Genomic DNA, 12,015 nt, shown 5'->3' with positions numbered 1-12,015 from the left:
GAATTTATTGTAGTCCGGAAGGATAGTAGTGTACAACTGCCACATCACTTCGTGGGCTGGTGGATCTATGACCAAAATATTGACCATGGCCACACCGACATGTTGTATAATTTTAATTCATTTAGTCTCATATCAACAGTGCTAATGAGTATTCATCATTTTGTAGAACATTGGTATCTTCCTGGTGTCGATGGTGGAATAGGCTACTAGTAAATGGACATTAAAAAAACACAAGGAAGTAGTTGCATCCAAGTTTATTCTGAAATTCCCTACTCCCCCTATACAAGAAAAATGACTTTCCACAAAGGCAGCTGTGATCTCTCAGTGATAAGTTTTCTGTCATGGGCAGAAGGGGAAGGAAAACAAAACCATAATCACAGTGTCATTTTTTGTTAAATATTTTCTGCTGTCATCTTTGGCTGGGGCTTGGCAGACACTTTATTATTATTTTTTTAATGTCGGACCAGATGATTCCTATGACATTACACAGTTCAAGCCAATGGAACTGGGTGCTGCGGGCTCAACTTTCACAAAGCCAATGCAGGAATGTATATTATTTCTGGAAAAGGAAGAAAAAAATAAAACAAAAAATAAAATAAAACAACAAGCCGTCTGCTTCAACAAAAGACCAAAATTTACCGCCTGGGATGCGACAGCATTTCTTTAAATTTCATAAAATTGTATAGACAAAAAATAAATCTACAAAAATGGAACTAGTAATATTACACAACAGTAAACATGTTTTCTTTTTTTCTCATCATCAACCTCTACACAAAACCGAAGTTCTTGGTCTTGATGGCTAGTAAGAGTTTCTGTTTGAGTATCTGTTTGGAGGAGTAGAGTGGCACATAGAGGCGGGAGATGCAGGTGTTGGCGGTGGGCAGGTGCTGGTCGTCTGGCGGCCGGATGGTGATGGAGGGCATCGGCTGGAAACCCTCCTCGCTGGCCGGCAAGGAGGGACTGGAGGTCCAGAAATATACCTGGAGGAGTGGAGGCAGAGTGGAGACCAGTTAGCTTGCTTGTTTGTTTGTTTTTCATTTGTTAAGCAGCTGTAGCTATATCATGGCCAATACAGGTAATACAGCTCACTTGCCACATTAAAAACCAACAATGAAATAAATAAACAAATGCATTAAATAAGTTTGTTCACATCAATACACAAAAAAATCTAAACTTTTTAAAAGGTGGGACCTTATCAAGTGAGACCAGTTGGCATAGAATACTACAGTCCTCTTGTTTGCGGCCTTTGTCCTACCTATTCTTCTTTGGTTTGAATAGTTATGCTCTCATCAATATTCAATTGTATAGAAATAAAATACTTGTATCTTTAGTACTGACAAAAATGTATAGAAGAAAAAGAATCGTATTACGCAAGTACTGATACTACATATGGCCTAAGAAAAATAAGAGTTTGGTTCCGGTTGGTTGTCAGGTTTGGTCATGGGTCGGTCGGAACTTTTTTTTTTTTTTTTTCAAAAAATTTTTTTTTCCTTTTTTTTTAATGTCCGACCCACCCAACACCCCATATGCGCCAGATTTCGTCATAAACTTTGCCAAGGACGATAGTGGAGTGTGGCCTGCTAAAGCTACAATGAAATATAATAAGAATTAATGAGCCAAGATACTGACCGTCACCGAAATGAGGATATGATCATACAGCCTACCGTTTCTGGCAATACCTGTCCAGCTGCCAGTTGCCTGACACTGCTATTTTAGCTCCTGTAGGCTATGTCCCGTTTTCTTTTTTTTTTAATTCCTTTCCATCATCGGTTGTAGACCATATTTTCCTTGGGATGAGGGTTCTGGCTTGGAAACATTCTATTTACACACTTTTTGTTTTACGCGAGGATGTAGACCCCTGAGGCGATATGAATGTGATCGAGGGGCAACATCGTCATTGCCATTAAATCATTATTGTAGGCAATTGTAGTAGTCCTAGGTCTTCATCGAACAGTCGTATTTGTGGCGACATCATCGTTAATTTCTATTTCATTATTTGGAGGAGGTGCGGAGAGTGAGACCGTGACAGACGCCCTGCTGCTGCGCGATGGTGGAGGGACAAGCAGAGAGAGGGCAAGAAAATAACGGGCTCGGGCCAACGGACTTCTTGGTTAACAAGGCCTTGTGGTAAATGAAAGAATGAAGGGAAACTTGGGCAAAACATTTCCCTTCTCTCGTATTAACTTATTTTACAATTACAAGGTATTGATACAGTGCTACTTTAGAATTGCTGTAACAAGTTATGCATCTCGTCCAACATGCAGCGTGACTGAATGGAAGCCCTTTTCTAATACGACGAGACCATATCAATACATTCAAAAATCGTGGATACTCATGTTTTCTGTGTGATGCATTTCGAGGCAGGTGGTCAGGCTGTGTCCGTGTCGGGTGTTGAGGTAAGGCGATTGACTTATCATTTGACAGGCATTTCCGCCAGGTTCCCAAACTACATCGCAGCCTATTAGTCTGCAAGAACGCTGTGAGGCAAGTTATTTAAAAACTTACGAGCTACAACGACTACCAATTAGCATGTTGTAGCATAATAATTAGCCAACAACGTGACCGATAGGTGCGCTGCGCAACTCTGCAGTGACATTTGGGGTTTTCTAATATCAAGCCGGGCGGCACTTGTGACGCGCGCTTATGTTGCTCCTATGTGGATAGTCATGCGATGCAAATTCAGTAACTTGCAGGCAGGTAGAAAGTGAGAGATGGCGAGTTATGGGAATGAAGAAACGTGTTGTGTCTTGTCTATATGAACAACCCTCCAAAAAACATCGATATTTTTTTGAGGATTCCAAAAACTAAAAAAAAATATTTTGGGTCGCACAAAAAATGATAGGGTCGGTCGGCAACCGGAACCAAAACATTATTTTTTTTAGGCCTATGTAATCTTCTTGCACTATTTCATTTGTTCATTCATTTTTAAAACAAAACTTTTTTCTTACCAGATCCTGCCTTTCTGTCATACTCATCTTCTCCACAATGGACCAGAACCAGCGCTTGAACTGTAGCAGTTTTTCTGCATTTTCCCCTGCAATGTTACAAAATACAACATTAATGGAAGAGAAAAACATACATTGAAATAGGTTGTCAGACATGTGGGGGGAAAAAACACATACCAGGCTTTTTACTACTTGCAGTTGACATCCATAATATATGCCAATATCTCCTCTACCACTTGGATGCTGCTATCCACTTTATTCTCCAGTCTGTTTGCTGTTTGCAGTCTGTTTTTGTGTCGGTGTACCACCAGATGGGTTTTCATTGTATAGCAGTTCATGTGCAGTAAGCTTTATTAGTAGTTTAATTGTACATTATATTTACATTGTGTACGCACTTAATTACGTGACCAGCAGTTCATGTGCAGTGGTTTGTAGATGTATTGTACATTACATTTAAATGTATTGTGAGCACTTCAGAATAGAACGTTTTGTCTATTACACAGAGTATAATGAGATTTAAAGCCACTAACATAATATTCATGGAAAAGGATAAAACAACTTTATCTTTGTATACACTTTCTAAAAAAGTCTGCGTTGACTTAAGCAAATCGAGACTCACCAGACTCATCGTTGAATGATGTGAAGCTGATGAGCATCTGCACGTTGACCTCCCCACAGCCGTTGACCAGGAGCCTGAAGTCCTCTGCCGTCAGGTCCTCCAGAGCCGTCTTGGGCAGCACATCGAGAAGTCCCTTCCTCATCGCCTGCCGAACACCAACATACACTCACATCAACAACTGCCATCCAAAGACAATGCACTCATTTCATTTATTTTTCACTAATTGTTTATTTATCAGGGACCGTGCACAATATACAATTGAGCCAGATTATAGCCACAAGGCTAATTTTCATCTTTAGTCCCTGGACAGAATTGGTGTTAAGCTAAAAATAGGATTAAAATGAATAATAATACAAAAATATGACAACAAATAATGGGTGCATTATGTGCAAGTAAAGGCCCACAGTATTTTATAAAAACCATTAGCCTCCAATGTGGTAAAAATTCAGGCATTCAAACTTACATGCAAAGGTTGCTCGGCAACAACCAACATTCTGTGTTCCGCATACTTCCTAACGTACTCATAAACATTCAAAGGGGTCACCGGCATGTTCACCCCACCAGACAGAAGCTCCACCTGAAGGATTTTAGGAGAAGGAGACAAGAAGAGAGAACTGTGTAAACACAAAACAGTCTGAAAATGAAAAGAAAGAAGCTTGCATGCATTCGCTGGCTCAGCAACTGACCATGTTTATTTACAGATGTGAATGAGAACATTGAGAACAGAGCTCTCTGGCCACATTTTAACAACACATTAAAACACATCTTTTCCTGGAGGCTTATGGCTGCTAGTTCCACAAGCACACACACCTTACATACAGACACATTCCTGTACAGATACAATGTTACATGTCCTTGGGTGTCTTGAAAGGCGCTTTATTACAAAAGTATTGTTGTTGTTGTTGTTATCATCATCATCATCATCATCATTATTATTATTATTATTATTATTATTATTATTATTGCTGTACCTGTCCAGCCCCCTCCTCTTTACAGAGGTCTATGGCGAAGGCCAGGTCCATGGCTGAGAAGACCGCTTCTGCCTCCCCAGCCTGGGAGTGGAGGATTAACTGCCGCAAGCTCTCGTACATCACCGGGTCGAAAAAGGCAAAATCATGCCAGTTCACCTGCAGAAGAGGACAGCAGAGATGATGAATACGCAACCTAGTGGAAATCACAGGGCATCTGAAAACAGGCCAAGGCCGAAGGCCAAGGAAAAGATTACAAAAATAAACACAATCTTACCTTTCTTCCAAGCAGCACTTTGATGACATGTCTATTCAAGGTAATAGGACAAAGTTCATTTTGCAGCAGACAAAGCCCCAGTATCCTGGACAAGGGAAAAAAAAGAGAGAGATTGTTTTAGACATCATATCAAGATCATTTATCCTATAGCAATGTCAGTAAGTAGGTATGCCCTTTATTATCCCACAATGGGGAAATTCATGGGTTATAGCAGTAACATGCATACAGCTTGCACAAAAACAAAAACAGACGACATGCATACAGACACAGGACCAGGAAGTGACATATAAAAAAATATACATATAATGTTTCATTAGAGTGCTAGTCCTCATTCCAAAACCAAACATGAAGTGGGGTTTGACATGAGAGGATACCAACCTGCCGATGTTGCGGAAGCAGTTGAGTCTGGCTTCGGTGTTCTTGCCGGGCCGCGGAGAGTAGAAGCCGCGTTTCCCCGGCTGGTAGAAGAGAGGCGCGTTGTCGTCCGCGTCGTCAGGGTCGTCCAGCTCCATGTCCACCACGCTGCGGGTCGAGCCGTGCCGCTTCCGGTTCTCCTGCTGCAGGGACGGAGACGGAGACTACACTTCTGTCATCACGCCACAGCACTTCCCATTAGTAGCCTGGCCTTCACCATCACTTAGTTTTCTCCAAATCATTTGCCTACAAGTTATGGCATTCACTGAGTCTGGGTCAGTTCTCTCCCATCCCACCTGAAAGCTTTACTAAACTGGAGAGCACTAGACCAATTATTAATAAAATTAGTACAAGGGAATGTTAAGACCAGGCTATTGAATAAGGCCCAGTAAAGGGAGAAAAAGACATAACCAATAAGAACACAACATGGGAGTTTTTGAATGCAGTGGTTTAACTCACTAACCCAGATAAGCTGGTGGAAAATGTTGTGATGGAAAAGTTTTACTTTTGTTAGAAAAATCATAATAGGCTAAAGAATCAACAGTTTATCTGGTTTACCTCATGAAAAGCATCTTACCCTGCATTCTGAAATACCCCCTTAAGCTGTGCATGCAAAAAAGCTTACCTGTGCTTTCTCAGGGGTGTCCAAGACACCTAGGTCCAATATGCTGTCAGCACCATTTTCCCTGAGGAACATCAACAAGATAACAATCAGGACACATGGCATGCTTCAATATTGTAGTCACCATTGACCATATGTGTTTGACTACCTTTTGATTTAATGAAATGTATATATTTTTTAAAATATTAGCATCTCATGTCATGAAAAACAATCCTCAATGAGTTTTTTCTGATGTTTTGGTTAGTCCCAAAAAAGTAATGAGGGATAAGTAAGAAGCGACTGGATTTACCTTCCATGTGCAATAAGGAGCTCCATGGCCTCTTCCACGCGGGCCCTCAGGGAGTCCTCGCTGGCCAGGAGCAGCAGCAGCTGAGCGGGGGACAGCTCCAGAAGCATCCCCGTGATTTTGCTGGCAAACGCCTGCAACAGACACAATAAAAACCCTCTTAATGTGTGGAAATGTAATCTTCAAAATCAATATGCGTTGATTAAAGTAAACCAATTTGGTTTTACTGGACATCGATTGCAAATGATGGAATAAAACCTCTCTTCACTTCTGGATCTTCATTATTACAATAAAAACTGTAATTGTCATAATTAGGCACTCTATGCACCAATGTTTCATCTTCATTCCTCTTCCTACATGGCAACAAGACCAAGTGATCTGTTTATGTTGACCGTCAAACAGCTAGCAATTGATAAAATGTACACATTTACACACAAATAGACAGCGAAGATGCTATAGGAAGTGGCACATACTGGTTGCATGGCGTGCACGCGAGGGTACAGCCTTTCTCCCAGCGCTTGTCTGTGTGCGGGTAGTGGATCAGGTTCGTCACTGGGGTTCCCCTCTGAGGCCGGCCTGAAGGGCCTGGTGTCAATGGACAGCTGCCTTCTTGAATCCCTGGGGCAAAACATAGCACCACATATTTATAGTTAATCAAATGGTAGGTGAGAGGTCATAAAAAAACGAGAAAAAATGAAATCATATATCCTTTCCTCTCTCATTTCTAAAACATGTGTGATCTTGTGGCATGCAGGATCTTAATTCTTTGCTCATACCACAAAAAAAGGAGAGGTGAAACAGGTATTGCAGATAAATCAACTCTTTTGTTATCATGTAAACGTTTTGACGCAGTTACGAGGAACACTCACCTGTCACGGTCGCGGCGGGAGCCAGCTCGCAGCCCCCCACTCCTCCTCTCCCTCTCTCGATCTCTGTTCCGCAACCGCTGCATCAGATCTACACAAATACAAGCAATTGCAAAATCGTGATAAGCCACATATAAGTCCGAATTTGCTTTGCGAGTGCTTTAATCATGCTGCTATTCAGCCAGCTGACAAACAATTTTCCACTGTTCAGTTGAAAAGACAAAACAAACCAACTATAGTTTTTGTTTTTTTGCTAACCACAGAAACTAGACAACACTGTGTGGTGAAAGCAAGAGCTAACATACTGCTGGCCTGCATTCCCTTGCTGACGCTCTGCACGCAGTCGAGGTTGGGCAGCTTCTCGTTGGAGAGGAAGGCCTGTGCGATGGCGGTGTAGAAGCTGCGCGCCACGCCGCTGCCCTCGCCCGGCTCGTCCTTGAAGGTGACCTTGACGCGGTGCACGGCCATGGGTGTGGTGGTGCAGCGGCGGCCAAAGTGCGTGTTGAGCTGCCGCATGGTCTGCTGGATCAGCTGCTCTCGGTCGCGGTCCACCTCCAGCGCCAGGTCCCGCGACTGCAGGTTGCGCAGCTTCTCCATCTCCCGCCGGAACTTGGACTCCTTCACTTCGAAGCCGCCCAGCTCTGTCAGAATCTATTAGGATGAAAGAGAGGAACATTTAATATATAAATATATATATAAATAATGAAAAGACAAAAATGTGAAGTCAACAACAAACTTTGCCCTTAAAAGAAAACCACACGCACACACACACATGTATTTTAATAGTGATAAAAGCCTAAACCCACCGATCCCGGTTCGGCACCCACGTCCTCCATGAAGACTCTTCCAAACAGCTCCAGAGAGAGCCGCCAGCGGCCCAGCAGCATGTCATGAGAGATCACCATTCCCATAAAACTACAGTGGGGTCTGGAGGGGAGAAAACACATTATGTCAAACAGCTCTCAGGCATCGAAGACGCACTAATTAGGCTATTTTTAATCATTGAAAAGCCGTTTTGAACATTTAGATGGCTTTGACTACTTATTTTTTTTAAATACAATCAAAAAGTTCCAATTTGAAAGAGGACATACTGCAATTTGAGGAACATGTTAACAATGCAAAGAGGTAAATGCCGATAGTTCCACGGCTATTCTAATGGGTGGCCAAGGCCATTATAACAAAGAACAAACATGTTCATCTGTCTCAAAACAGTTCTGGGTGCAGGACTAGCAAAGTCACATGAAAAATAAGGTGACGTTGCCTGATACATCCCATTAAATAACAGAAACGGGAGCTTGGTGTGCAGACTTCATTTTCATTTTTCATCGCCAAGGTCCATTCACATCTGCAATCAAGAGTTCCCTGTGAGCGGTTCTTGGCCCTGGGCTTACCTGAAGGAGGGCAGAGGGGGTCCGTCGCTCTCGGTAAGGCCTATTTCAGCCAGCAGGCTGCTCTTGAGCTGCGCGGCCAGGTCGTGGGGTGAGGGGCCGGGCTTGGAGGTATCCATTTCATGGTCAGCAGCAGCCTGCTCCTCGCCCCGGGGACGACACTCCATGCTCATCACATTCTTCATGTTGGCCGAGTAAGACATCTTCGTGGGCAGGATCTGGGTGGACGAGTCATTACGTTTTAGTATGGTTTGGTACCGATACTGTAGATATTGCACAAAAAAAAGAGCATATGATTATTAACAGGACTCTAAATTAACTTTTTTTTCCTTAACCCATTTTGACCTGGAGCGACATATATGCTGCATTCAGGTTCTTGAGATTTGAGCGGTTTTCTAAAAAATGTGGGTATGTCAGAGCTGAATGAACACATTCTAATGCAAAATGAGGGTCCTAGCTTTTAAATGGAACTCATTTCATGTTTTTATGTGCTTCAGAGGCTGAGATATTTAGGTTTTAATAGGCAGAGGGCACATTTTCCAAAAAGGGCTTTGGCTAAAATGGTTTAACTAGCCAAAATGGCTGATTGATGTTAATCTTACTAGCCAAACACGCTCTCACTACTCGGTTAAATTGGCTAGTAAAGTTTTCTTTTCTACTAGCCAAACTACATTTTTACCAGCATTTGGCTTGTTTGTTTGTTTGTTTGTATTCATGGCCAAATATGCAACTATGGCTATTTCATAGCCAGTACAGGTAATATAATTTGCCTCAAATCAACAATAATAATAAATAATTGAATAAATACATTAAATAAGTTTGGTCACATCAATACATTTTAAAAAGTTCCACCAGCATTTGGCCGGTGTTAATTTAGAGCCCTGATAATTAATATATAAAGAAAAAAACATAATTATAAGTCACCTCCAAGCAGTTCCTGTCCATTGAGAGGTCAGATAAGCCTTTGCTGGCCATGTATGTTGAGGAGTAGAGGCCTTGACTTGGCCTGCCAAACAAATCCTCCTTCCTGGCATTGGGCTGTATGGGAAGAGACACAGAAGGATCAAAACAAAACAAAAAAAACAACTGATAACATACAAATAACGAAATGTGAAAACCCAACCAAAATTCTTGCCGTTAAAAGTTGCACAATGCACACCACATGCACAACACATTTTCACACAACAGGCACAACTCAAAACTTTCAACAGTTTTTTTGGGTAAGGTGTTGACCTGTAGGAGGTGGGGCTGATCGGCCAATGGGATGGCTTCGGCCAGGGGCACTTCGAAGGGATTGGGCGGGATGCAGCCCAGGAAGGTCATGGAGTCGGACCGCCGGAAGAAGGGGTGGTTCTGCCCCGTCTCGGCGGGGACCGGATCATCATCCTTGTCCTGCAGTGTGGAACCTAAGAGGAACACCAAAGCAGATGAGAACATGAGACATGACCACAGCACCGCACTAGGAAGCTCATCCAGGGTGCCTGGAAGACTTCTGAAAGGAAAGAGTTTAACTTTAGTCAAGCCATGCAATTCACAAACTTAAAAAAAGACAATTGGATAGCAGCAGCCACAATCAAACAAACAAACAAACAAAAAAAGCTCAGAGACCCAGTCAACACACATCTTTAGGAATCAAAAGGGCTGGTTTCCAGTCTACCTATGCTCTACGGTACCTTTGCCAGATGTGTGCTTCTTTTTGCCTCGTTTCTGCCTAACTGCCTTCCTCTTGTGTCCCTCTTGGAATTCCAATGCAACACCTAACAGTAAGTGGTTCGGTAATAGTATGGGCTTGTTATTGTTTTGGTTTTGTTAAATGGTTAAATTACTTTCACGTCAAACTCAAAAATGTTCACTCAGATTTGGTCAAACAGCAGCATCTAATGCAGTTGTATCTCTGGATGCATGCAGCACACTCTTGTCTTACTTACTCTGATTGGTGTCCTCATCATTCTCATGTTCGGAATCTTCATTGTCCAAACCAAGTTCCAGAATCTCTCGATTTCTAAAGAAAGTGTGAAAATATCAAAATTACACAGAAATGCTGTATAGCCATGTAAAACGCAGTTAACACCTGGTATGACACATTAAAGCTGCTGCCATATTTTGCTTTCGCCCGTCCTGTACTGCTCTGTCCCTTTGAAAGTCAATGGGATGTGTTGGCAACTGGACTTCTTTTTAGAGCCCGAGTCTACTACACAGTGGCCTGGATGAAAAAGACTTCAAACATGCCTCCTCCTTATCTGAACATTTGCCGACAAACAATTAGACGATTTTAGTAAGTTAGCTGAAACTTACATTTTCTAAAACTTGGAAAGGTAGCCTCTGGCTAATTCCAAAAATAACATCTTGCAGACCCCTGATAAATAAGACAAAATATGCCCTTGCAGTACCCTGACTTAAGCCAGGTTTAGACTCCTCCTTCAGTTGGGGGACATGTACTCTCAGCGGGGGGACAGCAGCAGACAATTCAGCCTGGGAGAAATATACGTTGATCGCGGCAAGGGGTCTTTTCAGCGCTAAAAGAGGGGGTGGGGTGGCTGTTTGAGTACTTGATCTGCCGCCCGCTACCCCCCGCTGACAGTGCGTGTCCTCCAACTGAAGGACGAGTCTAAACCAGGCTTAAAGCCCGATGCTGAAGCCACACCAACCTCTTGCGGTCCATCTGCGGGGTGTCCAGCGTGGTCTGCTGGTTCATGGCCTTGATCCAGTAGATGAGGGCCTGGAAGACGTAGGCCACGTGCTTGAGCGAGCACACGTCCAGCACGGGCAGCACGTCCGAGTGCTCGTCGTTGTGCGAGCGCATGAGGGACAGCGCGTAGTTGAGGAAGTCACCCCGCGCTGACATCATGCCCTGACGAGCCGTCAGCAACGTAGCAGCACGCCTGGGGAGAGAGGAGGGAGGTGTGAGGCAAAAACTTAGCAGAGTTCACATACTTGAACCGCTTCACACTTCAAAAACACACACACTGGATAGGAATTCTTATGATGGAATGTCCCTGTTGGTTGTATCTGCTGTGCCCTAGTGATTACTGACCCATACAATTTGAAAACAGAGTAGACATCTGATGGTGATGATGTTCTAGATCTAATTACTTTGCCCTTCAAGCCACTAGCTACCACAGTCACAACAGGAATACACAGTCCTGGCACACACTACCTGCATTAACCTTCAATAGGTCTTCACCAAATAGCTGTAACTAGGTGATGACAACTAATTAAATTAATAAACAATTTAATATTTTTTTAAAAACTCTATTGTGTGTGTATTGTATTAAGTGAATGTCTCTGCCACACAAGAGCTAACCGTGGTGTACCGTACCTGCGTCCCTCCAGCGTGCGTAGGCTGGCCTCCTCACGGGCGGTCATGCGCTCTCGGCGTCCGGCGTGCTGGGAGGCGTGCAGCGGGTGGCTGGGGTGACCCGGGTCCCCGGCGGAGGACAGCGCAGAGCCGTAGCGCAGCTGGGCCTCTGTGGAGTCCATGATGGACACCATCCAGTTCCAGGTGGGGATCAGCTTGTCCTCCACATAGTTCTGGAGAAAGATAAGGGCAGACAGACATCACATTGGTTCCTGTTTCGAATATCCCATTAGCCCAGAACCCACAGATAAAAACACCCCTTCATGCCCTCT

At 43.4% G+C, this 12,015-nt stretch overlaps 1 protein-coding gene across 15 annotated transcripts in view; it reads right to left on the bottom strand.

Moving 5' to 3' along the window:
• Positions 1 to 239: 239 nt before the first annotated feature.
• Positions 240 to 12,015, bottom strand: part of ubr5 (ubiquitin protein ligase E3 component n-recognin 5) — a 65,711-nt gene continuing 53,935 nt past the window's right edge. For 8 of the 15 annotated variants that reach the window (XM_063198884.1, XM_063198891.1, XM_063198886.1 and 5 more), the window contains 20 exons: positions 11,705 to 11,916; positions 11,034 to 11,267; positions 10,314 to 10,387; positions 10,059 to 10,142; positions 9,619 to 9,791; positions 9,310 to 9,423; positions 8,389 to 8,648; positions 7,804 to 7,924; positions 7,303 to 7,648; positions 7,001 to 7,088; positions 6,605 to 6,749; positions 6,135 to 6,265; positions 5,849 to 5,909; positions 5,188 to 5,387; positions 4,810 to 4,894; positions 4,536 to 4,691; positions 4,028 to 4,141; positions 3,565 to 3,709; positions 2,949 to 3,034; positions 240 to 980 (listed from right to left, as the gene is read on the bottom strand). In XM_063198884.1, coding sequence (XP_063054954.1) covers positions 768 to 980; positions 2,949 to 3,034; positions 3,565 to 3,709; positions 4,028 to 4,141; positions 4,536 to 4,691; positions 4,810 to 4,894; positions 5,188 to 5,387; positions 5,849 to 5,909; positions 6,135 to 6,265; positions 6,605 to 6,749; positions 7,001 to 7,088; positions 7,303 to 7,648; positions 7,804 to 7,924; positions 8,389 to 8,648; positions 9,310 to 9,423; positions 9,619 to 9,791; positions 10,059 to 10,142; positions 10,314 to 10,387; positions 11,034 to 11,267; positions 11,705 to 11,916 — 3,042 coding nt within the window. In that variant the 3' untranslated portion in view covers positions 240 to 767. The remainder of the gene's footprint in view (positions 981 to 2,948; positions 3,035 to 3,564; positions 3,710 to 4,027; positions 4,142 to 4,535; positions 4,692 to 4,809; positions 4,895 to 5,187; positions 5,388 to 5,848; positions 5,910 to 6,134; positions 6,266 to 6,604; positions 6,750 to 7,000; positions 7,089 to 7,302; positions 7,649 to 7,803; positions 7,925 to 8,388; positions 8,649 to 9,309; positions 9,424 to 9,618; positions 9,792 to 10,058; positions 10,143 to 10,313; positions 10,388 to 11,033; positions 11,268 to 11,704; positions 11,917 to 12,015) is intronic. The other 7 variants (XM_063198893.1, XM_063198894.1, XM_063198897.1 and 4 more) reach the window with 5 other exon arrangements.

Source organism: Engraulis encrasicolus, chromosome 5, assembly GCF_034702125.1.
Source record: "Engraulis encrasicolus isolate BLACKSEA-1 chromosome 5, IST_EnEncr_1.0, whole genome shotgun sequence".
Lineage (NCBI taxonomy): Eukaryota > Metazoa > Chordata > Actinopteri > Clupeiformes > Engraulidae > Engraulis > Engraulis encrasicolus.
This window is presented reverse-complemented; position numbering and strand designations above follow the sequence as displayed.